The sequence below is a fragment of the Dreissena polymorpha genome, chromosome 8 (assembly GCF_020536995.1).
Source record: "Dreissena polymorpha isolate Duluth1 chromosome 8, UMN_Dpol_1.0, whole genome shotgun sequence".
Taxonomy (NCBI): domain Eukaryota; kingdom Metazoa; phylum Mollusca; class Bivalvia; order Myida; family Dreissenidae; genus Dreissena; species Dreissena polymorpha.
The window spans coordinates 84421712-84449696 of NC_068362.1; the positions used below are offsets into that span (position 1 = coordinate 84421712).

General features: G+C 36.6%; 1 protein-coding gene across 1 annotated transcript in view; it reads right to left on the bottom strand.

Moving 5' to 3' along the window:
- Positions 1-3414: 3414 nt before the first annotated feature.
- The window catches only part of LOC127842277 (far upstream element-binding protein 1-like), a 194794-nt gene continuing 170223 nt past the window's right edge, over positions 3415-27985 (bottom strand). The window contains exons 19-21 of the mRNA XM_052371711.1: positions 6242-6348; positions 5717-5890; positions 3415-4509 (exon numbers count right to left, since the gene is read on the bottom strand). Of these exons, the coding sequence (XP_052227671.1) occupies positions 4352-4509; positions 5717-5890; positions 6242-6348 (439 nt within the window). The 3' untranslated portion in view covers positions 3415-4351. The remainder of the gene's footprint in view (positions 4510-5716; positions 5891-6241; positions 6349-27985) is intronic.

Below are 27985 nucleotides of genomic sequence, written 5' to 3' on the forward strand. Positions count from 1 at the left end.
CTCATTATGCTAGGTTTACATCTGGTCCCCGATTCCAGAGCATCGTGGCGAACGTAACAAAGCGTGGAGTCGAATCGGGGTGATCGTGGAGGAGCGTAACGGAACGTGGTTGAATCTGGGACATCGTGGGCATCGGGACAGATTTTAAATCAAACTTAAATTTCACCACGATTACCCCGATTCATTTTCTAATCTCAAATCGTAGGTCAAATCGCACGAGATCGCAACAAAGCGGCTTTGTCGTGGGAGATCTTAACAGGACGTAACGGAACGTGGAAGCCAATCGTGTTGATCGCAACAAAGCGTAACAGAACGTGATGCAAATCGTGGGCTCGATCGTAGCAACAAAACGTGCTGATTTCGTAAGGAAGCGTAACAGAACGTGGAGTATACCATTTAATCGTAGAGCTCCCCGATTTTTAAGCCTCTGGCTAATCGGGGAGATCGTGGCCTGATGTAAACTTAGCATAATTACAGAGAAACCCCCAAGTATAATCTCAAAGGCTCCGTTCCTAATGTTCTAGGTTCAATTCTGAACAATACTGTTCAAACACTTACTTCTCCCCATAGATGCCGTTAAACACATGACAGTGGGTTAGTTGTATCATACACAAGCAGGTCTTGATTTAGTACTAGATGTACGATATTTAATTCTGAACAATTTATGATTTAACATTCAAGTACGTACTTTCCCAAACGAATGCTGTTCGACACATGATTTCTTGGTCATTACATAATGTCGACTTAAGAATTTCATCAATAAAGTGTCGTAACAAACCCCAAGTCGCATAGAAGGTTTCATAACCAAAGTACGGCGGACATACATTTTAATAATCATGCACATAATTTCCAGAAATTGACGGATAAGTATTAAAGGATTATTGAAGCGATGGTTTATTCCATTTCATATAGAGTTCAACACCAATAGTTAATTCCGTTTTTTAAATATTGAACAAGTGTTCCGCGGTCGGATACATATGCCCCAATCTGGGCTTTGAACTAGTGACCCCAATTACAATAGGGGTCATCTTCTGTCCAAGGCCAATGCGCATGTGAAGTATCAAGCTATCAGTTGATGAGTTATTGATCGGAAACAATTTTCACACTTATTGTGGCAGTGACCTTGACCTTTGACCCCGATTTCTATAGGGGTTTTCTACTGTCCAAGGCCAATGCGCATGGGGAGTATCAAGCCAATCAGGCGATTCGTTGACGAGTTATTGATCAAAAACGCTTTTCCCACTTATTGTGCCAGTGACCTTTGACCTAGTAACCCCAATTTGAATAGGGGTCATCTAATGTCCAAGGCCGATGCACATAAGAAGTATCAAGCCAATCGGTGAATCAGTTGACGAGTTATTGATCGGGAACGATTTCACACTGTGTAACAGTGACATTGACCCAAATTTCAATAGGGGTCATCTACTGTCCAAGGCCTATGCACATGTGAAGTATCAAGCCAATCGGTGAATCAGTTGACAAGTTATTGATGGGAAACGATTTCAAACTTAGAGTGTAACAGTGACCTTGACCTAGTGACCCCAATTTCAATAGGGGTCATCTACTGTCCAAGGCCAATGCACATGGGAAGAATCAAGCCAATCGGTGAATCAGTTGACGAGTTGTAGATTGGAAACGATTGTACTCTTAAATGTGTAACAGTGACCTTTGACATAGTAACCCCAATTTCAACAGGGGTAATCTACTGTCCAAGGCCAATACACATATGAAGAATCAAGCGAATCGGTCATTTGGTTGACAAGTTATTGATTGGAAACGATTTTCATACTTTGAGTGATAGTGACCTTGACCTTTGACCTAGTGACCCCAATTTCAAAACAGGTCATCTACTGTCCAATGCCAATGCACAATTTGAAGTATCAAGCCAATCGGTCCATTCTTTGACGAGTAATTGATCGGAAACAATTTTCACACTTTGTGTGAAAATGACCTTGACCTAGTGACCCAAATTTCATTAGGGGTCATCTATTGTCCAAGACCAATGCACATGTGAAGTATCAAGCCAATCGGTCAATTGGTTGACAAGTTATTTATCGGAAACGATTTTCACACTTAAAATGATAGTGAACTTGACCTTTGACCTAGTGACCCCAATTTCAGTTGGGGTAATCTACTTTCCAGGGACAATGCACACGTGAATTATCAAGCCAATCGGTCAATTAGTTATTGAACAGAAACGATTTTCACATTTAGTGTAATAGTGACCTTGACCTTTTACCTGGTGACCCCAATTTTAATAGTGGTCATCTACTGTCCAAAGCCAATGCACATGTGAAGTATCAAGCCAATGGGTCAATTCGTTGACAAGTTACTGATCGGAAACGATTTTAATACTTAGTGTGGTAGTGACCTTGACCTTTGACCTAGTGACCCAATTTCTGATGGGGTTATCTACTGTCCAAGGCCAATGCACATGTGAAGTATCAAGCCAATCGGATATTTGGTTGAGGAGTTATTGATCGGAAACAAACTGGTCTACCGACATTCAAACTGGTCTACAGACATACAGCCAGCAAAACAATATGCCCCTTCTTCTTCTTCGAAGAGGGACATAATTAATAATAAATGTTTTTTTTAGTGCTGGTTTCATGAGAACTTTAGTATTATATTCCTCAGATGTATTAAATACAAATTCAAATACCGATTCTGATGTATTGTTGCTATTGTTTAATTAACTTACACAGGCTTCACATGTTTATATGCAAGTATTAACGAAAATAAAAAACAAGGGCTGTTTGTAAAACACGCATGCCCTAAAAATGGGCTGTCAGTTGTAGTTGCAGCCATTGTGTGAATACGTTAGAGTATGATTGGCAATTTAAAGAAGAATTGCAGGCTTCAGCGTTCTTGAGTTATCATCCGGAAACCATTCGACTGCTTCGAGTCACCGTTACCTTGAATTTTGACCTAGTGACCTGAAAATCAATAGGGGTCATCGGTCAGTCATGACTAATGTCCCTATGAACTTTCCTGATCCCAGGCTTAAGTGTTCTTGAGTTATCATTCGGAAACCATTTTACTGTTTCAAGTCACTGTGACCTTGAACTTTGACCTACAGTACTGAAAATCAATAGGGGTCATCTGTCGGTCATGACCAATGTCCCCATCAACTTTCCTGATCCTAACCTTAAGGATTCGTGAGTTATCATCCGGACACCATTTTACTGCTTTGAGTAACTGTGACCTAGAATTTTGACCTAGTGACCTGAAAATCAATAGGGGTCATCTGTCAGTCATGACCAATGTCCCTATGAACTTTCCTGATCCCAGGCTTAAGCGTTCTTGAGTTATCATCCGAAATTCATTTTATGGTTTCAAGTCACTATGACTTTTAACTTTGACCTACAGTCCTGAAAATCAATAGGGGATTTTATGGATAAATGGAGCATATCAAAACATATTCATATTTTTATACATTTTTAAAAGTCATACATGAAGGACCCTAAAAGCTATCTGCACAAAAAATGGAAATAAAAGATGATGTTCGTAGAAATTTTAACAAACTTCAAACATATGTTACACAACTAGGCATTAATAACACAAGTATCATCAAAATCAAACAAACTATAATATACCGAGCGCACAATAAAACGTATAATCAATCACATTTTATGTCAATTATCACAACGAGTCCATCAATAAAGATTATTGAGTGTTTCTTACATCAATGACAACAATGCACAATGTGAAATTACCATATCATGAACGCACCGTGTGAAATTACCATATCATGAACATGGAAAATATATCTATATATTACATACATGAAGCATTGAATGTTACATAATCAGAGAGGCAATTATCTATTAATAGCATTCATTATTTACAAGATGTTATCCATACAAAAACATGTATCAAAACAACCAATGTTGAAGTAGATACAAATATATATCAAATATTATGGCATTGCAAACTTGTTGAACCAATAATGCAACAATATGAAATTTGTTATGCAATGTTTACAAAAGAAACCATTTAATTGATAAAAATGAACACTATACAATCATACTTTGGCTAGTCGTAAACTCATAATAGGAACTAATTATTCAACTGAGCATGTTCCAAGTCCAGATATTCATGGTTAGATAACACAATGCAGACTCAAGATTCAAATTGACAAAGTTTGAAGATTTGCAATTCCTCACTCCTTGGCAGCATCTTCCACGTTGCCGATAGGTTGAACCAAAGATGTGCAAGAACTTCACAGAAAACTCAGTAACAAACATAAAACATGGAGATAGTAGGAGACGTTTGATTTCTAAGAACCACCAACTGGGTGAGGCCTACCTCTCCAAGAGCAAGGGATTGAACTGTGGTGTGTGCTGTGTTGTTACTGCTGTGGTTGCCGCCCCTGCTGTCCCACGGCCACAGCCTGCTGCTGCTGGGCCAGAATGGCGTTGGCCTGCTGATACATGCCCTGCTGTCTGTAGTACTCCGCCCAAGCCTGCGAGTAGTCTGGCTGTCCAGTAGCCGGGTTTATGACTGGTGTACATGTAAAAAAGAAACCTCGTATACGTCTGGAGCTACAAGCAACTCAAAGCACAGGGCACATAACACTTTAGCCTCCCTCTGGAGAACCTGAGCTTAATGCAAGTGAATAGTTTTATCCAAGATTCGCATGTGAAGTTCATCCAACTCCAGGATGTCATTATCTGCTTTTCTTGTATTTTTTGTTTAAAGGAAGATCCAATTTATGCTGTTGTCACCGATAAGCCAGTGGTCCGCTTGAACAACAATTCTCTCGTGCATCAAGCAGATAATCCCAGAGCAAGGCTCATTTACATGAGTGGCGTTCTGAGAAAACTGGGCATAATGCATGTGCGTAAAGTGTCGTCCCAGATAAGCCTGTGCAGGTTGCACAGGCTAATCAGGGACGACACTTTCCGCTGTTATGACATTTTTCGCTTAAATGAAGTCTCTTCTTAGCAAAAATCAAATTTAGGCAGAAAGTGTCGTCCCTGATTAGCCTGTGCAGACTGCACATGCTAATCTGGGACGACACTTTACGCACATGCATTATGCCCAGTTTTCTCAGAACACGATTCATATGGATTTTTTTTTCATGGTTGCAAATATGAAAACAAAAGAAACATCACCCATTTTTTGTTGTGCCTAATCAATATATATATTTAATATGAAACAAAAAGATGAGCTTAAATTGATCGATTTGACTGTCTCAGGGTCTACTATCAAACTCTAACGAATATAGTGGTGGTGTTAGCGAATCCCTGACTTTCCTATTGCACTCACATATTGCCCATCAGTCTTAAAAGATCTTCAGGCTTGAAAACAGATAGCGCTTGAACTCAATAACAAATTGCTGTCCCATTTATTCTATGTACTTAATTTTGCTGAGGTTAATCAAGGCATCACAAAATGATTAAACCGGCATGTTTTAAACATGTCTGTCAACAGATAATAACATACAAGGTGCATTTCCATAAAAAGCAAATCAAAAGTTCTGACCACTAAATTAAAAGTTTTCATTATTGGCACAAAACAGACCAAGCCCTCAGTATGAGCTTTATAAATCATCACACACTTATTAACACCCAACATTAAGGTTATGAAAGATCATGAGCTGGTTAACATGTGTATTATTGTAAGTCATTCATATTAGCCCCCCCCTCCCTGCCCCAACTAAGCTGAATGCTGTAATGTCAGGTTGTGTTTGTATCTCCAGCTGCCCTGGCCTTACTAAGTTGTGGTGTACTCTGCTGCATCTGTTGAGGCTGCTGGGGTTGCTGCCCGTACTGACCGCCGGCTCCCTTCAGCCCGTACTGACCGCCGGCTCCCTGCTGACCATACTGAGCATAGTACTGGGCATAGTAGGCTGCCCATGCTGCAGCCTGAGGGTCCTGGCCCTTACCTGCGACCACAAGCAAACAGAGTTAAAAATGAAAAATGACTCCACACATGTCCAAAAAAAATCCTGTTTAGGCCATACAAATTCAAATAAAAACAAGTTTCATATTCAAATATATTCCAAGAAATTGTTCACATCTAGTCAATAAAACATGACAAATATGAAGTTCCCTGAATTTACTTTTGCACATGACGACACCCACATTTCAACAAAGAAAACACGGGCTCTAATACGTGCTTTCAATAATCATTTTTAGATGGAAGAACAACAAGTAATCTCAACCACTACAGTGTTTGTTTTAAATGTTGCATACAGGGAAAATGTACCTAAGTACCAGGAGGTCACACTACTTACTGGGATCGCCTCCACCAGGAGCCACTGGTTGCTGCCCCTGTCCTGGGAACTGCTGATTGTAATTTCCCCAGCCCTGTGGAGCACCCCCATAGCCTGACTGGTTGGGTCTGGAAGGAAAACACTTCCGTTTAGTTCATCTCATTACATCTATATTGTGAAGAGAAGAGCAAGTACACCATTATAGGAATCTTTGTCTCAGGGTCTACTATCAAACTCCAACCAATGTAGTGGTGGTGTTAGCGAATCCCTGATTTTGATATTGCACAATACCATCAACCATATCTCTGATCAGAAATACTTTGTCAAGTTGTGCCTTTCATTCTAAACAATTACTAACTATATTTATTTGAGAACAACTTAATTTCATACTGTATGCCTGTTGTTATTTTACAAGCTGCACCATGCATATGATTGATATACAATTTATTAACAAAATCAAATGTTTTTTTGGCATTAAGCAATTCTTATTCCAATAAATAGTCATTATAAATTCACATTTCCAATGGTTGTTTGTGACTATAAATAAATTGTCCATTGACAAACCATGGCTGATTAGAAGTTATTTTGTGTCAACCGGTTTAAACACCTTTAATTAAATTGTCGCTCCTAAATAGAATTTTCCTAACCCTTTCCAACAACGACAAGCCAGCTGATATAATTTTTCCATGATGTCATTTGTTTTTCAGACATGGAATTGCTGCAGTGTTTTGCTTAGAATAATGTTTCAGCTTTCACCGCCTGCACTATTTAATCTGAGAGTAACCTCTTTAGAACATCTTTTCCTTGCAGTTTGGGTTGTGAAACAAGCATATTGTTAATGTGAGTTCTTGAGCAAATCTCTGTTTAATGGCAACATTTTATGACCTAATTACATTTTATAATAGACACCAGCCAGAACCAGTGTCTATGTAAACTTACTTCAAAGATAATGACAAAAAATTCATTGCATTTCTTTTATCCCTTTTCACCATTGTTTGCTGTACAATTGCTATTTATTAAATTTCAATTTGTTTTTAGCCAAATACATTGCGTAATGATAAAGAAAAAACAATCCTTGTCTGTTGCCCTGATAAGTCAAGGCTGTTCTCACTAAACCCAAACTCCATAACAAGCTCGTGTACCTACCCAAGTCCTCCCTGTGGCCCTCCATACTGGTCATATCCCCCATGTCCGTGCCCCTGTGGACAAGCCCCCGCGTATGGTCCTGGTCCTCCCTGTGGGGGACCCTCTGGCCCTCCTGGACCAGCCCCGTACATGTCACCTCCTGGACCATCCTGAAATACATCCATTACAGATTAATGATCAATAAATCAGTTATACAACTTTGTAAATAAACTTATCTACTTGGTAAAACTGTCAAGTGTTAATCTATTTGTTCAAAAAGACAGATATTCAACAATGTAGAATGATATTGAGATCTTTCCTATCTGTCCTAGAGACTCACATAGGGAAGGCCAGCTTTCTCACAGATCATCTGGATGGCATGCTGGATCTGACCGGGTTCACCACGGATGTTGAAAACCTTCTCATTTGGGTTGGGGCCTGGGTTCCTTTGCAGCTCCACGTGGGCTCCAGTGGAGTTGTTGATGTTCTTAATGGTCTCTCCACCTAGAAAAACAGTTTAACCCATTCAGGGTTGCCACCAACCTGACGAAATAAAATTCCCTGACTTTTCACTGACTTTTCCCTGACCAAATCTTGGTTTTCACTGACTAGTTTTGCGACATATTCGGCCTCCTCCTCCCCATGCAGCCGACCAAATCCACCAATTTAATGTTCATTTTATTCTTTAACATAAAATATTTAACAAATAACAAAGCAGTACTACTTGTACATTAAACTATGCATGATGCAAGGCTATATTGTAAATAGCACAAAACCAAAGATAACAAGAGATGTGTTTGTCAGAAACACAATGCCCCCTTTTGCGCAGCTTTAAAGCCATAAATTTGACATTTGACCTTGTAGGATAACCTTGACCTTGACCTTTCACCACTCAAAATGTGCAGCTCAATGAGATACACATGCATGCCAAATATCAAGTTGCTATCTTCAATATTAAAAAAGTTATGACCAAACTTTAACGAAGGTTCAAGTTTTAGGAAAGAAAAATACAATGATTTTTGACCTTTGACCTTAAAGGATGACCTTGACCTTGACTTTCCACCACTTAAAATGTGCAGCTCCATGAGATACACATGCATACCAAATATCAAGTTGCTATCTTCAATATAAAACAAGAAACTGTCAGAGACGAGTGATGCTCCCCAAAGTTTTTTTTTGTCACAATATTGCACTATATATTAAGATAAAAGGAAACGTCTTGAGGGGCATAACTTTGGACAAAATAATACGATGGATGGTTTAGCAGCTTACAAATTTCAAAGGGCCATAACTCTTAAATAAATCATCTAACCAGAACCCACTAATAACATGCGCATCTCCTCAAGGTAGTTAAGCTTCCCATAAAGCTTCATTGAAGTCCAGTCAGTAGAATTGCACTATATGTACAGTTTATAGAAAATTTCAAAGGGCCATAACTCTGTGAAAAATCATCCGACCATAACCAACTGATAATATGCACATCTCTTGTTGGTAGTGAAGCTTCCCATAAAGTTTAATTGAATTCCCGTAATAAGATGCTGAGAAATAGCTCGGACAAGAATTGCACTATATGTACAATGGAACATTTCAAAGGGCCATAACTCTGTGAAATATCATCCGACCAGAACCGGTTGATAATATGCCCATCTCCTCTTGGTAGTGAAGCTTCCCATAAAGTTTAATTGAATTCCGGTCATTAGTTGCTGAGAAATAGCCCGGAGAAAAAATTGTGCACGGACGGACAGACGGATGGACACACAGACAGACAAAGCGGCGACTATATGCCCCCCCCCCCCAAATTTTTTTTGGGGGAGCATAATAAATGTACATACCAATGATTATTTAAACTACATGGTCTTTGGCAAACATTATTGTGCAACAAAAAATGGATAAATTCACATTTTTGAACATGCTTTACACATGTTAATGTTTTATGTGCATAGAAATAGCCAAAACATTCTGAATAAAAAATATACTGTTAAATCTAAGAAAACAGATGATACCTGAAATACTGCCATAGCCACTAAATTACTTATGCATCGACCCAAAATTTATTTTTCCCTGACTTTTCACTGACTTTTCTGAAATTTCATTTTTTAATGACCATTTTTTTAAATTCACTGACTTTTCACTGACCTTGAAAAAAAAATCAAATTTCCCTGACTTTTCAAGTTAAGTGCACCCTGCCATTTATGCCTAGTGGACTCTCCCATCCTTCTAAATTGAATCAATTTATTTCCAAAATTAGGGATGTCTAGTATATTTATTTCTATATTTAAAATATTTCTTACAGAATTTCCTTTAAGCGAACAGCGCAAACCCAGATGAGATGCCGCATCATGTGGCGTCTCATCTGGGTCTACGCTGTTTGCCAAGGCCTTTTTTCTAGACGCTAGGCATAAATGGGTTAATCAATTAGTGAAATTGTTTGTACTATTTTGACGAGTCAGTACTACATTGAATGTGCTTTGTACAATCAAACTGAAGTTTCATAATTTGTTTGGATCAACAACCAGCAATGCATTCTGCTTTATGAAAGTGTATAAACAATTTTACATGAGCACCTACCTTTCCCAATAATGAGTCCACACTTGTCAGCAGGCACAGAGAACGTGGTCAGGTCCAGGTAGTTTCCCCCATGAAAGCCACCAGGGCCCCCCATACCTTGCCCAGTCTCCTGGTTGAGGCCACCGCGACCACCACCCCTGCCTCCACGGAAACCCCCGCCACCACGCCCCATACCTCCATCTCCATACTTGAATACAAACACACAATAGGGTTACAAAACAACTATCTGAAAACAAGGTAACTTCAAGTAATGGCAATTTAACTCACCATTACTGAGCGTTTTAGCAAATGTTAATCAATTAACTTGATGTGGATCAGAGTTTGAATAACAGCTGTTACAATAATATGAAATAACTGTTAAGAATATAAAACAATACACTTTTGTCAAATACAAATAAATCAATTGACAAAAATCTTTTACAAAATGTGAAACCAACTACAATCTTACAATATAGAGATTCATGGTGAACAAGAGATGTGTTTATCAGAAACACAATGCCCCCTACTGCGCCGCTTTGAAGCCATATATTTGACCTTTGACCTTGAAGCATGACCTTGACCTTTCACCACTCAAAATGTGCAGCTCCATGAGATACACATGCATGCCAAATAAAAAGTTGCTATCTTCAATATTGCAAAAGTTATGTCCAATGTTAAAGTTTTCGGACGGACGCACAGACTGACAGACAGACAGTTCAACTGCTATATGCCACCCTACCAGGGGCATAAAAATACTTTATTATATTGCATTATACAAAATTAAACAAACATGAGCAACAAAGCAATCACAGTTAGTAATGTGTAGTCGAGTACTTACATTGGAGTTACTTACGTTGGAGTTATTAAGAAGGTCCTGAATCATGGCTCTGGCAGCCTGCACCTTGTCTGGTGGTCCCGTGATGGAGCAGACTCCAGAATGACCATCATCTGTCTTGAACTGGACCTTGGCCCCAGTCTCCTGCTGTATCTTCTTGATCATCTCTCCTCCCTTGCCGATCACCATGCCTACAGCTGCCCGGGGTACAGGCATATCCATGCCACCACCTCCTCCTCCTCCCCCTCTACCTCCTCCACCAAACCCTCCCATACCATTGGAGAAGCACTGCAACACAACCACAGCATTGGAATGGCCAAAGCATGTGTGATACGTGTGTATTCATGAATATTGAAAGAAATGTTTTTGTCCCCTACCCGTTTCACCAGAGAGGACTTATGGTTTGCGCTCTGTGTGTCCGTCACTCCGTCAGTCTGTCACACTTTTCTGGATCCTGCGATAACTTTAAAAGTCCTTACTATTTTTTTTTCATGAAACTTGAAACATGGATAGATGGCAATAAGGACATTATGCATGTCATTTCATTTTGTTCCTACATAAAAAATTCTTGTTACTATGGCAACAAATATACAATTTTTTTTATATTTCTGACAATGGTGGAGCTGTTAGGGGACATATATTGCTTGGCAATAGTCTTGTTATTCATGTATCAAGAAATCGTTCACATCTCGTCAATAAAACATGACAGATATGAAGTTCCCTGAATTTACTTTTGCACATGACGACACCCACATTTCAACAAAGAAAACATGGGCTCTAATATGTGCGTAACCAACCATTAATCGAAAAATTAAAAAGATAGTTGGAAAACAATATGCCACCCTACCGGGCACATTAAAAAAAATCAATGTATCTGAATCTGTTGCCTACATATACCAAATACTTTGAATTTAAAACCATGCCATATTAAAGCAAAAGCCACAATAAACGCTGCCCCCAATACACATGTTTTTTACAAGGTTAACCTAACACAACCTGTTCCTTGCTTTCTGAGAATGGTTCAAACAAATTTACAATCAAATCTAAATGCAAGGTTTAATAAATGTTTATATGGATATTGTTAAAGTACCATGCCATCATTCTTGGATGCAAGTAGCTCCATAACCATCTCCTTGGCCTGTTGACATTTCATCTGGTCGCCAGAGATACGCAGGGGCTTCTCATAGGCCGTGGGCGTGTTGCTGTCCTGGATCATCACCATCTTCACTCCACACTTCTCCTACACATACACACAGTCTATATAGGTACACACAACTTGGAATAACCACTGAATCATCAATAGAATGTTATTGTAACATTAAAAGGTACACATTTTTTGTTTTATTTAATCCCTATCGACTGTTGTAAAACACAATATAAAATACAGGTTGCAAAGAATATGGTAAATGATAGATAATAACTGTAGTTTTTAATTAACAAGAACTTTTTGTAGTTTACAGAGGTTTCAAAACCCTAATTATCTTACTAGTCAATTTCAAAAAAGATATTTAGTGACTTAATGTACAGGAAATACAGAGAACATTTAGCAACAATACAGACAAATACCGAGAGTTGATTTAACTTCCCCTGGTTTACTGCATGTAACATCTTAAAAGTTGTAAGGGTCATAGTTTATTCTCCATATTTTTACTTCACTTAACACATGCAAAGATATATATATATATATATACCTGGAGTTGTTTAATGGTCTCCCCTCCCTTGCCGATGATGAGTCCGACCTTGTTTCCAGGGATCATGATCTCCAGGTTACCAGACATGTCACCGTAGCCATGGTCCGAGCCCTGGGCACGCTGGATGATCTTCTTGATACCCTCCTTGAACTTCCTGCAGGCAGTGCAAATACAACTTAAAAACTCCCCCCATTGGTAAACACATACAAACAAAACTTTTAACAATGCCTTTAGAATATTCAGATGTCTCTTGACTTACTTATCACTGACAGATAAAACATTTTCTAAATGTGTGGCCAAGCACAACCATCTCTTTCTCCTTGACATAACACATCATGTAATCCAAAAAATGTCCTATTATTTACCATTAAATTAACAATACAAGGCTTATGCCATTGTAAGCTAACCTTCGATTACAGCTTTATCTATTATATCGCCCCATTGGTCCAAAAAGGTCTTTTAATTTCAATGTCACATGGTACCTTTTTGCACCAATTGGGCGATATAATGAACAGGAGAAGCCAGTGACTTACGCGATAGACTGTGGTGTCCCAGACAAAGTAGTAGACCTTTCTGGCATTCCATTGCTGTCTACAAAGTCAAAATCTTGACAAGTGAGAACGTCATCCCCTGAACTGCTTACATTACTATCATCCACTTACACATTATGTATGAAAAGTGTAATTTGATCCTGGCTTTAAATGTTATTGTGGCAGAATTGGAGCAGATACTCTGGCTGATATTAAGAAGACTACATCCTGCACATAGCGATCAGCATAGATATTAAGTTTAATTATAAACTATGCCATTAATATACAAAATGTTCACCCTTTTCATGCTGGGAAATGTGTCGTCTGCTAATATGTCATCTGCTGAATTTCTAAAATTAGCATTTTCTTTGATTTTTTTCAAAGAATACTATAAGAATAGCCAATAGTTTGTATCCTGATGAGACGCCACATTCTGTGGCATCTCATCTGGATCCAAACTGTTTGCAAAGGCCTTCAAAATTCGGTTCCAGCACTGAAAGAGTTAAACAACCTTACCTGGAGCAATTTGTATTTTACAGCTGGTCTCAGTTTGAAGTCTGGCAATCTGTTCCCCACCTTTCCCAATAACAGGGACAAATGCACCACATCATTCCAAACTAATAAACTGGAGATCAGAACTTTTTAAGATATTATCTTATCCAGCAAAGCTCTGCGTCTGAATCAACTTACATGTATGTGGTATTTTTTAAGCAAAACCTTACCAGAAGTGTAAATGTCATAAAAGAAATATTGTTTGTTGCATAATTCAAAGATGGAGAACAAGATTATTAGCCATTCTTCGCTAACTGAACTTTTCTATAGCACATAACTGGACCGAAACAAGTTAATGAAATCTTTCTATGGCCTCCATTGCGCAGCTTTATATAGCGTTTTGGCTAGATCATATAAGTCACTAGCTCTGTAATGTTCTTGAAAGAATATTATACCCGAGATTTTCCTCACTACTTTGGGAATGGTATTGGAACAGTCAAATTGGGAAAATTAGCAGGGTTTTCATCCACATTGGGAAATTTATTAATTATGCTGAAAACTTAATAAAACATGAAAATATAATAAGTTGCATATTAACATCAAAGTGGCGAGTGATTTCCAGTGAAATCCTGTTTCTATTAATACTTAACAATGAGTTTATTGAACTAAACACTCTTTTAACTGAAGCTGAGCTTCTGAGTATCAACTGTCTAAATCAGGACTCTGAGCCTCATGTTCCGTGGGATAACCTGCTTCTGACTGAACCAGGTTTGCGTCAGTAGACTCAACTGTTGATGAAAGGTTGTTATAATAAACATTTGACAACTATGCACCGGACTCGATATTTGATTCATAATCCTAAATTTTGAAAGTCTGAATTTTATTAATGCCCGATTGATAATCAGCACTGGTAATTTGTTTGGCGGTGTTCATTTCACATCGAAATATGTTACATATACTACAGGTAGCATAAGAGTATGGCTTAAAGGCACTGAAGATGCGAACGATTGTGTATCAATTATGCGTGAATAACCAAGTGACAATATCAATGGATAATTAATTTCAGTTGTTTTGTGGCAGTTTGTCGGCGTTGCTATGTCTACCACACTAACCAGTCATTACGGGATATTCCTCCACTGGAAAATTATGGCCAGTTATTTATGACACTGATGATGGCAACCTGGTGTTATCCTCGTAGAAATTGTGCATTTCATGCTTAACATTGTCAAAACATTTATTTCGACATGTAGTGTGTTAAAAAATGATTATTTAATTAATACCAAAAACTGCAAATGTTAATTTAAAATAATACAATTTGCAAATAATAACATTTGTAATTAAAAACACATACGAATTTAATGCAAACGCAACATCAAATAAACACTGCACATGTATTCATTCTTTGTCCCAATAAAAAGCGCGCAAAAATTAGGCCATTTATGTATAACGTCATTTACCGCATGGAAAGCGTGGGTGTATTGAAATTTGTATAAAAAATGTAGCGTAGAGACAATTTAAATCTTCAAATTTCGTTTAAAATTGTGTTGTTCATTTAAACTAAATTATATAATAAATGATTTTGAATAGACGTTTCCTAAAAATTAATTTCAAATCAAACATGCTGTATCTTTATAGTAACTGTCTTTTAAATGATACCTTATTTAAGCAGTTATTGTACTGTACATGCTTAGCAGATACACTGCCCTATTGTGAAGTCTGCAATGATTGATAAAAGGGGTTAATATGTGCATTGGCAAGTCTTTGCCAAATTGGGATCTTTTTTCTGAATTAAAATTTTTTATGTTGAAATCGGTAAAACTGGTCTCATTGGGAACACAGGTGGTTAGCGTGTGGCTATGATATTAATTAGTGAAAACATCATTTTGAATGATAAATAATCATATTATAACGAAAAATTAACTTTTCTGAAAAAAATATTTCACTATCAAATATATATATAACAAGGTATGCAACTCAAAATCAGCCCAAAACGGGGTGCATCGCTTTGAACAGCCATATCTTCATCAATTTTGCAGCGATTTTCACGATTTCGGTCTTATTCAACGCAGAAATGAATTTCCTTTCTGGAAATGTATATGTCTTGCAATATTTTTACAAATGCTGGGTCAACTTTTAAGAAATAACACGATACACAACACGCATGACCCAGTTGACAGTGATCATGCTGTCTTTAAGACTGATATCTTCGCGGAGTAAAGGGCAACTTCCCTATAAAGTTCGTGTAGTTCGATACCATAATTCAATAAAACGTGTGAAAAAACATTATTACCGTTCTTGTCGTTACATTCTGCATCAAGACTAACTGTCCAGCGCCGTTTGAAACCTTTGTTTACATACATTTCAACTAACTGACATTTTAAACATACGAGTGATTTCATTGGTCCAATGCGGAGGTGTGTCTTTACAACTGGAGATTTCATTCATAAAGAATACATGATCACTGTCAACTGGGTCATGCGTGTTGTGTATCGTGTTATTTCTTAAAAGTTGACCCAGCATTTGTAAAAATATTGCAAGACATATACATTTCCAGAAAGGAAATTCATTTCTGCGTTGAATAAGACCGAGATCGTGAAAATCGCTGCAAAATTGATGAAGATATGGCTGTTCAAAGCGATGCACCCCGTTTTGGGCTGATTTTGAGTTGCATACCTTGTTATATATATATTTGATAGTGAAATATTTTTTTTCAGAAAAGTTAATTTTTCGTTATAATATGATTATTTATCATTCAAAATGATGTTTTCACTAATTAATAGCATAGCCACACGCTAACCACCTGTGATTGGGAATGGTGCCGTTTTACGTTACCAACTTTATATAGAGGAAAAACACTGAGTATACATTATAAAAAACAAGTATTCTGCAATGTGCAGATCCACTTAACATATAGATGCTAGTCATATCTTAAAATACGTATGTATAAACATTTTTTTTACAATTTGTAATTGACTTTCTATGTGACCAATTTACGTGAACTATTATTAATTCAAATACAGGATTCCAGCTTTCCTGCAAGATACTACACAGATACGCAACAATGGTGATAGTTAAAGAACATACATTTATAGCCATATACTGGTATAGTGTTTTGTTTGGGTTTTCATTTAATTGATTAAATAAAGAAACCCATGTGCTTGTATTAACCAAAACTAGCATTAATCCATGATCATTGTTCAATTCAAGACTTGATTGGTAAGCTTCTATTACTCACTGAGTCCGACCATCCTGTCGGGAACCTTGAACTCCTCTGTGATGACCATCCCCATGCCCCCCATCTGGTCTCCCTGTTGATGCATTCCGCCCTGAGGTGAGGATACTCCTAGTTGCTGGTTGATTCTTGCTGCTGCTTGGGCTGCGGATTGTGCTGCATATGTGTTTCTGTGAAAACACCAGCAGTCAGTCACTCAGTAGTGGACTCGAAAAATAACGTATCTATTCACATTTAATACACGATTTATTTACTTAGTAAAAAAACCTTATGTTTTTGGCTTTGACAAAAATAAACATGTCCATACAGAAAACCAAACAGAAACTGAGTATATACGATTGAAGAAGCATTTTTATATACACTGCAAAGTACCAGTATGTTAGTAAAATCAATTACACATATTGTTATTAAAAAATACCATTTACAATAAGCACTAAATAAAAAAAGAAAGTTGTTGGCAGAGAACATAAACCATATTATGTATATATAATCAATCTTCAGGATGTGTTAACAGGTTCACCAAATACACATGGTTTACTGTAAACTTTGGATTGCTTCAAACACAATTATTTTTGAATTTGTCTGCAATTGAATGAAATGCAATCAAAACATGGATTAAATTGTAAAACTGTTCAGTTTGTAAGCAACTGATCGGATTTTTTTTTACCACTACAAATATATATGCTCAGCTCTAAAGAAAACAAGAGGGCCAGGGGCCCTAAGGCGCTGACCTGAGACCCAAAGTAACTAAATTATTCTGGGGAGGTGGAGTTCAAAATAATAAAAGTACTTCATGAAACAATAAATATTATCATAAGGTTCACAAGAAGAAATGTGCTTGCCCCTGGAAACCATGCTCTTCAGAGAACCAGAACCATTTTCAACTAAATCAAGATATTATAGGAACATATGTTCTCAACATTTTGCATTAAGATTGAACTAAAATATGACTTATAGAGTTCACTATGTTTCACTATAGCAACAAGGGCTGTTGGTAAAACACCCATGCCCCCAAATGGGCTGTCAGTTGTAGTGGCTGCCATTGTGTGAATACGTTCAGAGTATGATTGGCAATTTAAAGAAGTATTGCTTGCGTGACTCGTGAAGTTGCTGATGAGAGTCTGTTGTTTATTTGTCATAAACTTCAACAAGATATTTTTGAGATATTAAATAAAGACAAGACAAAAGTGTACATATGTTTATCAATTATGTATAATGGTAGTAGTTAGTTACAGAGAGAAGTTTAAATAATATCTTAAGTACCTATATGGTTTGATGTGTATTACAGTCTTCTGATATGCACACTGGAGGAAACATAGCCGTCTTTGGGTGAGTATTTATGTAATCACTCTCACCTAAGTATCAATAGTTTATATAGTTTTGCTTAAGCATTAGTATTTGTGTGGTGGTGTATTTATTGTTCTTCCACACAATCTGCTTGATTCACACTTTATTTTACTGTTTAGAGTCATTGTGACCTTGACCTTTGGCACAGTGACCTGAAAATCAATAGGGGTCATCTGCCAGTCATGATCAATGTACTATGAACTTTCCTGATCCCAGGCCTAAGCGTTCTTGAGTAATCATCCGGACACCATTTGGTGGACGGACCAACCAACAGACCGACATGTGCAAAACAATATACCACTTCTTTTTCAAAGGGGGGCATAATAAATATGCATTTTTATTGTAACAACTCTTCTTATTTACACCAGGATGCTGCGTTTAAAAAACAATGATGCCGCCGGTGGAATCCTTGTTAGTATCATCATTAGTTCATTTGAGTAAATCAAGTACAGTCTTAGATCAATGTCAAGGTCAAATGGCGGTGAGATGATGTGAGTGTGATGAGTGTTGAAACGGAGTATCAAAGCTTTTCAGTAAGAAGTATTGGTGTTAATAAAACTGACATTTTTGGTTAACCAAGAATTTGGACCTTCCCAATTCGTCCAAGTCAAAAGGAATGTAAATTTTAAGGTCACAATGAGGTAGGTTATGTGGATGTGTTGAAAGTATTCATAGATAACATATATGCACGTATCAAAACTTTGTAGCAAGCTGTATTGATTTTAGACGAAACACATCCTTTTGGGTCAACAAGGAAATTTGACCTTGAATTAGAATGTCCAAAAGAATGTCAAGGTCAACATAAGGAAAGGTGACGTTAGTGAGTTAAAAGTGTTTATACGTAACATTCATACGAGTATCAACACTTTTTGGCAAGCAGTATTGATTTTGACAAAGATGTCATTTTGATGTTAACCAAGAATGTGGACATTCTGAATTAGTTCAAGTTCATAAGTCAGTCAATGTCAACATCAAAATGACGCAAGTGTGATGTGAGTGTGTTGATAATGTTCAAAAGATGACATTCATGCAAGTATCCAAGCTTTGTAGCAAGCGATATTCATGTTAAGAAAAAACGTGCCACTTTATTTTAACCAAGAATATGGGCCTTTTGAATAAGGTTATGTCAAAAATAGGTCAATGTCGAGGCCTAAATGAGGTCAGGTGATTTGGGTGTGTTGAGAGTGTTCATAGATAACATCCATTCAAGTATTTAAGCTTTGTGGGAAGCTTTATTGACCATATTCAAAGAATTACATTTTGGGTAACCTAGGGTAAACCTTGTTAGGACAGACTGACAGAAACAAGAGGGCCATCAGGCCCTAAGGCGCTCACCTGAAAGCCAAAGGGACTAGACTATTCTGAAAAAAATGCAAGCTGATTCATGAAGATTATTTTGGACCAAAAAAGTGACTTTAAACATGTTTTTTTATATTTTACCTTGTGACCTAGTTTTTGAGATCATATGACCCAGATTCACTCTCTGGCAAAATTTCATTGGGACAAATGTTCTGACCAAGTTTCATGAAGATTGGCCAATAAATGTGGCTAATATAGTGTCAACAAGTTTTCACTTAAGCCATTTAAGGACAACTGCCCCCCCCCCCCTGGCGGCCATGTTTTTCAACAAACCATAACCATTTTCAAACTCACTCAAGCTATTGTTAGAACAAATGTTCAGATCAAGTTTCATAAAGATTGGATAATAAATGTGACTTCTAGAGTGTTAACAAGGTTTTGTAGTAAATAGCCATTTAAGGAAAAATGCCACGCCCCCTTGCGGCCATGTTTTTTTACTGATCTCAACCATTTTTTATCTTAGCCCAGATATTATAAGTTCAAATATTCTGACCAAGTTTCATGAGCATTGGACCACAAATGTGACTTCTAGAGTGTTAACAAGGTTTTACCATACAGTAAAGCCATATAAGGAAAACTGCCCCGCCCCATGGGGGCCATGTTTTTCATTCAACTGGAACCATTTTCGAACTCGTCCAAGATATTATTGGGACACATGTTTTGACCAAGTTTCATGAAGATTGGACTAAAAATGTGACTTCTAGAGTGTTAACAAGGTTTTACTATAGCCATATAAGGAAAACTGCCACGCCTCCTGGCGGCCATGTTTTTCAACCAACCGGAACCATTTTCGAACTCGTCCAAGATATTATTGGCACACATGTTCTAACAAAGTTTCATGAAGATTGGACTAAAAATGTGACTTCTAGAGTGTTAACAAGGTTTTACTATAGCCATATAAGGAAAACTGCCACGCCCCCTGGCGGCCATGTTTTTCAACCAACCGGAACCATTTTCGAACTCGTCCAAGATATTATTGGGACACATGTTCTGACAAAGTTTCATGAAGATCGGACAATAAATGTGACTTCTAGAGTGTTAACAAGGTTTGCTATATATAAAACTGCCACGCCCCAAGGCGGCCATGTTTTTCAATCAACCGGAACCATTTTCGAACTCGTCCAAGATATTATTGAGACACATGTTCTGAGTAAGTTTCATGAAGATTGGACAATAAATGTGGACTATAGAGTGTTAAGAAGGTAAATGTTGACGACGCACAACGCACGACGGACAAAAGGCGATCACACTAGCTCACCATGAGCACGTTGTGCTCAGGTGAGCTAAAAAAAGAAACAGGCCAATGGGTTTATGTCTGTCGGCATCAGTAGATGCTGGAGGCATAAAATGATAATTTATAAGAGAAATTAAACTCCAACAGATGTCTGAATAACTTTATATGGCATAGTTCAATTAAAAAAACAATTAAAAACAATTACAACAACCATGATTAACAAATCACAAATATTTAAAATTGTTTTTAATAATTACAGTACAAAATATCCGTTTGAAAGCAGATGATACTTTGTTTTGAGGTATGTACAGGCTCTTGCATGGCAATATAATTTTACAGTTTTGGTAAGATACTTATATTGATTTTAGTTTTTAATTTAAAAAAAGCAAAAACAGGCAAGAACTTGATTGGAATATAAAAAACATGCTGTATGGTTACTGGGCATCAAAAGAGAGTAACTTAAAGATTTTTGTTAAATATGATAAGGAACTAGACAAACGAATGAAGATACTTTGCAAATACAGACCCTAACATAGACGGTTCTGCATACACACTACCGGTACACACATCAATAATATTGTTATCTGATAAAACAAGACAAAATAGTTAGTGAAGTCAACAGCGAGTGTAAATCAAGGATCTGACACAAGTTGTTATTTTATACAGTTATTATAAAAAAGAGGAGAAGAATTTTGTTAGTAGGCTAGCCTTTTGCAATCTTATTAACACATTATCTGGGCGAGTTAAATAATGATATAGTATGAAATGACAAAGAATGTCAGATCTTTTTTTATCACATGCTTTTTAATTAGCCAAGAAAATACAATTTCTGTAAATGTATAGATACAAGTGGAAAGTTGTTTTGATTGTATGACATCACTTGAAGTTGAAACAACAGTTTGAAAAGCATAATAATGTTACTCTATTGGTCAGTTTAAAAAACTGAAAGCCATGAAAACCATTAAAAAACTATATAAAAAAATATTATAAAAATAAAAATGGTTATGTTCACTAGACAACAGGGTTTAGCATGTGATAATAGAACATTTCTTAAATAATGAAATTTTAGTAATTTAATTTCTTTAAAATGAATTCATTGTCTTACAATTTGGACATCAAACTGCCAAAACATTAAAATTGAAAACAAGTTTGTTGCATGTCTTAAGTGAAATTGTTTCAAAATAGTTGTATGAATGTTGATCTTTCTTCAACTTAATTTAAGAATTGTGTAAGGTTTACGAAAACCTTTACGCGTGATATGGGCCCTGGTGAATAATAAATGACTCTCAAAGTCAAATGAAATATGAAGGACATCAAAGTGTAGATTTTTTTTTCTTTACAAAAATACCACAAAACCAACAATACAATACTCATCCCATAATTTCTACACATTAAAATTAAGCTTTGATAAATGACACTAACCATGAATGAGGAAATGGCTATTTACACATAGAAGCATTGTTTACGTTTATCTCCATTTAAAAATATAATGAAAAGATTGATAATGTGGATGTTGTGTTTAGTAAACATAGATCAATGCAAAAAACTTCACAATATAACAGAATATATGTAGCCTGATGAATAACCAAAAAATCTGAAGTTTGAAGCAAATACTTTTTAAAGTATTTTATTATGCAAATAGCAAAATTAGTATATTTCTGTCATAGGCTTCTACAATTCTTATATTTTGCATAATCACTGACTGCTTTACTTTCAGTCAGAAATCATTTGTAAATGGCTTCTTTTTTTCTATTCGGATAAATTTGCATCAACACTATATGTTCATTCAGATGATACTTTTTGCCCCACAAAAAACTCAATGAGCTTGTAATATGAAAGCACACACCAACATACCTTTAATAAGCAACTAGTTACATATAATCAACACCAAATTCACCAGTGTCAAACTATGTCGAGATATCTCTAAAGCTAGCCATGAGCATGCTGCGCTCTGGTCAGCTTAAAGTTAAAAACATTTTATTAACACATCTCCATGAAATACACATTTTTCTTAGTTTTTTATTATTAAACAAACACCTTATGAAACTAGCCATTTACAGCCACATGAATAATGTTAATATAATTCTACTAAAATGATTTAAATTACAAAATGCATACTGCCAAACAATTGCAATATTGTAAGTCAATCATTTCCACATATAAAATGACTGTCATACCACATTACTATGATAAATTGAATTAAAATATGGAATAAAAATGTAAAATTATATAAAAATACTTCCAGACATTTAAGTGTTCTAGAGCATAATAAAAAAAACCTAGACCTTGAACAGTACCTTTGATCTTTACCAAGCTCCTTTGTAGATGAACCTGATACCTGAACAGTCTTGTTCAGGTGAGTCCTTTTTATCATTCAATATAATAATCCTTATAATAAATAATTATTTGTGTTATATTACAACAACTTATTCTAATGGTTATAGATAGTTGAAATCAAAGCTAAATCTTAAAAGAATGCCTTTATATGATACAACTTCAGAGTTTGATATTGTGTGATTTTGTTGCTTATTTTGAAAACAAGGTCATTTCAGTCACTGCTATTTAAAAACATCTTGTTTATTTGCTTTTGAAAATACACTTTCATTTTGGTAACTTTGGCAATATGTGACATAGCAACTTTAAATCTTATTTGAAAATGGGCTCAAATTTGAAATTCATCACAATGCACACAACACTATTACTCTTGTATAATCAATAAGGTCTCGGTCTTCGAATTCTATTATGACCTTGAGAGTAATGACCTTGACTTTGTGACCTTTCAAATGGGGCATCATACCATGGACCTGATTTATTGTCACTGCCCCAGCCATAATGGCGTCCAGCCTGATCACCCTGATATGGTTGTGAATCATTTCTTGTTGTTTGTTGTCTGTAACCGTGGTACCTGTTTCCATAGTAACCGTCATTGTAATGACCTTGACCTTCCCAGGGCGGTTGTACAGTGCTACTTCCATTCCTGTAAGGATGTTGACGACTGTCTTGAAACCCAGGGTAACTATCGTGTCTATAATTATTGTATTGTCTTCGTTCATAGTTTCCTGACTGATTGTTCCTTCTTTCATAGTTATCTGACTGATTGTTAAAAGTTTCAGGTTCTTTAGTAAAGTTGGCATTGGTCTTTCTCTGATGATCAACTGCCTCTTTGATTTCTTTTTCTTCTCCAGAGTCTGGGTCGTAGTCTTCAATTCTGCAATGAACAAAGATTGAATATAGGAACACATTCTTAAGAACTTACTAGATTAATGGTAAATCTGTGATTTAACGTGGTTACAAATGTATGTCTGCAAATGAACAATCAAACAAACCAGTGCACAAATAAGGTTTATGCTAGTATTTTACATTGCATTTATTTTTACTAGAAATATATCCCTTCAGGAAGAAAAGTGTGCTATATTATAGTTTTATGTGATTTTAAGTATTTCATAAGACATTTGAATTAAGAGTGCACAGGCAAATCTAGGACGACACTTTACGCACATGCATTTAACCCCCCTTTTCACAGAGCACGGCTCAATTCATATTCAGCCAATAATTCCATATAATCACGACTTCAATTAAAAATATATTTTCTTGCCAGCATTGAAGATGAAAACATGCCTTACAATTTTATAAACACAAACTTGCGCCATTTCTGTAACTGGATAGTGAATTATGGGACAGTGGTTTTCCAACATACAGAAACAAGAATATCAGTGAAACTGATGAATGCTCCCTGATGATGCGCTTTGTCAATCTATGTGTTAATAACCACCTTATAAAATCTTTTATTAGCCTCGCTGACCTTGACCCCAGTGACCTCAAACCTCATCAAAATGTATAGGCCCATGCAAGGTACCTACATGCCAAATATGAAAGAGATCGGTAAAGTATTGAAGGTGCTATGAGAAACTGTTACAAAAGCTTGACGGAAAATATATTAATAGCCTCAGTGACCTTGACCTTGACCCCAGTGGCCTTAAACCTCATCAAAAGGTAGAGGTCCATGCGAGGTACCTACATGTCAAATATGAAAGAGATCGGTAGAATATTGAAGGCGCTATGAGAAACTGTAACAAAAGCATGACGGAAAATCTATTATTAGCCTTGGTGACCTTGAGCCCAGTGACCTCAAACCTCGTCAAAAGATAAAGGTCCATGGAAGGTACCTACATGCCAAATATGAAAGTGATCGGTAAAGTAACAAAAGCATGAAGGAAAATCTATTATAAGCCTCGGTGACCTTGACCACAGTGACCTCAAACCTCATCAAAAGTTAGAGGTCCATGCAAGGTACCTACATGCCAAATATGAAAGAGATCGGTAAAGTATTGAAGGTGCTATGAGAAACTGTAACAAAAGCATGACAGAAAAATCTTTTATTAGCCTCGGGGACCTTGACCCCAGTGACCTTAAACATCATCAAAAGGTAGAGGTCCATGCAAGGTACCTACATGCCAAATATGAAAAAGATCAGTAAAGTATTGAAGGTGCTATGAGAAACTGTAACAAAAGTAAGACGGAAAAATCTATTAGTTGCCTCAGTGACCTTGACCCCAGTGACCTCAAACCTCATCAAAAGGTAGAGGTCCATGCAAGGTACCTACATGCCAAATATGAAAGAGATTGGTAAAGTATTGAAGGTGGTATGAGAAACTGTCACAAATGTGTGACGGAAAAATATATTATAAGCCTCAATGACCTTGACCCCAGTGACCTAAACCTCATCAAACGGTAGAGTTCCATGCAAGGTACCTACATGCCAAATATGTAAGAGATCGGTAAAGTATTGAAGGTGGTATGAGAAACTGTAACAAAGTGTGATGGAAAAATCTATTATTAGCCTCGGTGACCTTGACCTTGACGCCAGTGACAACAAACCTCATCAAAAGGTAAAGGTCCATGCAAGGTACCTACATGCCAAATATGAAAGAGATCTGTAAAGTATTGAAGGTGCTATGAGAAACTGTAACAAAAGTGTGACGGAAGGAAGTAAGAAAGGAAGGACAAACTGGCAACTACATGCTCCCCGAAAATTTTCAGGGAGCAAAATAAGTTAATGAAATACCTGAACATCTGGTTATTCAGGTGGAATTATAACAGTCATTGGACTGGTGAATTATAATAAAGATTGAAGGCAACATACGTATACCCATTTTTGTATTAAAAACACAAACAAGAGATGTGTTTGTTAGAAACACAATACCCCCTATTGCGCCGCTTTGAAAAAGATTATGTTTTTACCTTTTACCTTGAAGGATGACCTTGACCTTGAACTTCCACTACTCAAAATGTGCAGCTTTATGAGAACGCCGCTTTGAATTTTTTTTTTTTACCTTTGACCTTGAAGGATGAAATTGACCTTGAAGGATGACCTTGACCTTGAAGGATGACCTTGACCTTGAACTTCCACCACTCAAAATGTGCAGCTTCATGATAACCCCGCTTTGAATTTGTTTTGGACCTTTGACCTTGAATGATGACCTTGACCTTGCAGGATGACCTTGACCTTGAACTTCCACCACTCAAAATGTGCAGCTTTATGAGAACGCAGCTTTGAAATATTTTTGTTATTTTTTTTTGACCTTTGACCTTGAAGGATGACCTTGACCTTGAACTTCCACCACTCAAAATGTGCAGGTTCATGAGAACGCCGCTTTGATTTTTTATATATTTTTTTGATCTTTGAACTTAAAGGATGACCTTGACCTTGAACTTCCACCACTCAAAATGTGCAGCTTCATGAGATACACATGCATACCAAATATCAAGTTGCTATCTTCAATATTAAAAAAGTTATGGCCAATGTTAAAGTTTTCGGACGGACAGACGCCATATATTTGATATTTGACCTTGAAGGATGACCTTGACCTTCACCTTTCACCACTCAAAATGTTCAGCTCCATGAGATACACATGACTGCCAAATATCAAGTTGCTATCTCCAATATTTGAAAAAGTTATGGCCAATGTTAAAGTTTTTGGACGGACAGACGCCATAAATTTGAGATTTGACCTTGAAGGATGACCTTGACCTTTCACCACTCAAAATGTGCAGCTCTATGAGATACACATGCATGCCAAATATCAAGTTGCTATCTTCAATAGTGAAAAAGTTATGGCCAATGTTAAAGTTTTTTTCAGACGGACTGGCATACTTACACACTGACATACTGACGGACAGTTCAACTGCTATATGCCACCCTACAGGGGGCATAAAAAGTGAAAGTAAATTTCACTTCAATTTCATTTACAAATGTATCAAAATACGTATCTACGTGCAGATTGAATGTTTAAATATACCTGGAACGGGTCATCAGATCAGCGACGTAGTTTTCTCTCTCAACTGGATACCCACGGGCTGTTTTGTATGCTGAAAGAAAACATTTCACGTTGTATTGAATGTATTTGATTTTGAAAGACATTTTATCATATGCAGTTCCTTTTTTGTTTGCATTTTTACTAAGTTTTATCATTTCACTATGCAAACTAGCATGGGCATTAATAACAAAAAACTTTGAAGAGGACCAATTAATGATGCTATGATAAAATTGTTTTTTTATTTGTTCTTCAAAAATTTAACACTTTTTAGCACGTGTGACACAATTAGTCAACACACCATAACAATTTGAACAAACTTGAGGACCTAACGATCAAATTATGAAAATAAGTTAAACGGTGTAAGCGAGATTTAAATAAAAAGTTTCAGTATTCCTGACCATGAGTATGAGGTACTCCAGTAAACTAATAGGTGTTATTACCAATCACAATACTACAGTTCCTTAAAAACACACGCCATTTTTGCTACAATTTAAAACTATAACTTCAATTGGTAATTAGTTATTCTAACATGGCGCTTGTTTTCTATAGATAAAAAAAGTCAATCGTCTGAGGGTTAGTCAGAAATAATAATGGCTGGAGCCCCATGTTTTATATATGATTTCATAGCATGCACGGAAAATATGTAGTAAAATGAAAGTGGTTAAATGCGCTCTTTCAAAATCTGTAAGATTATTAGATGACCTGCATGCCAAATATCAAGTTGCTATCTTCAATATTGAAAAAGTTATCACCAAGGTTAAAGTTTAGGGACAGACACACTGACAGACAGGCCAAAAAAACAATATACCCCTAATCATTTGATTTGGTGGCATACAAATAAATTGTTAAAATTGGTACACAAAAGTATAGACACATGTTTTCACTTACTTCCCACCCATGTATGTAGTGCTGCAACAATACGCCAAAAACCGTATTGCAATATATTGTCAGTTCAAAAACCCGTATTGCAATATATCGCAATATATTGCTAACTTGTACCAAAATTATAACTTGCCAATTACCCGATAATCCCGTATATTCCAGTTTTAAAGCAAA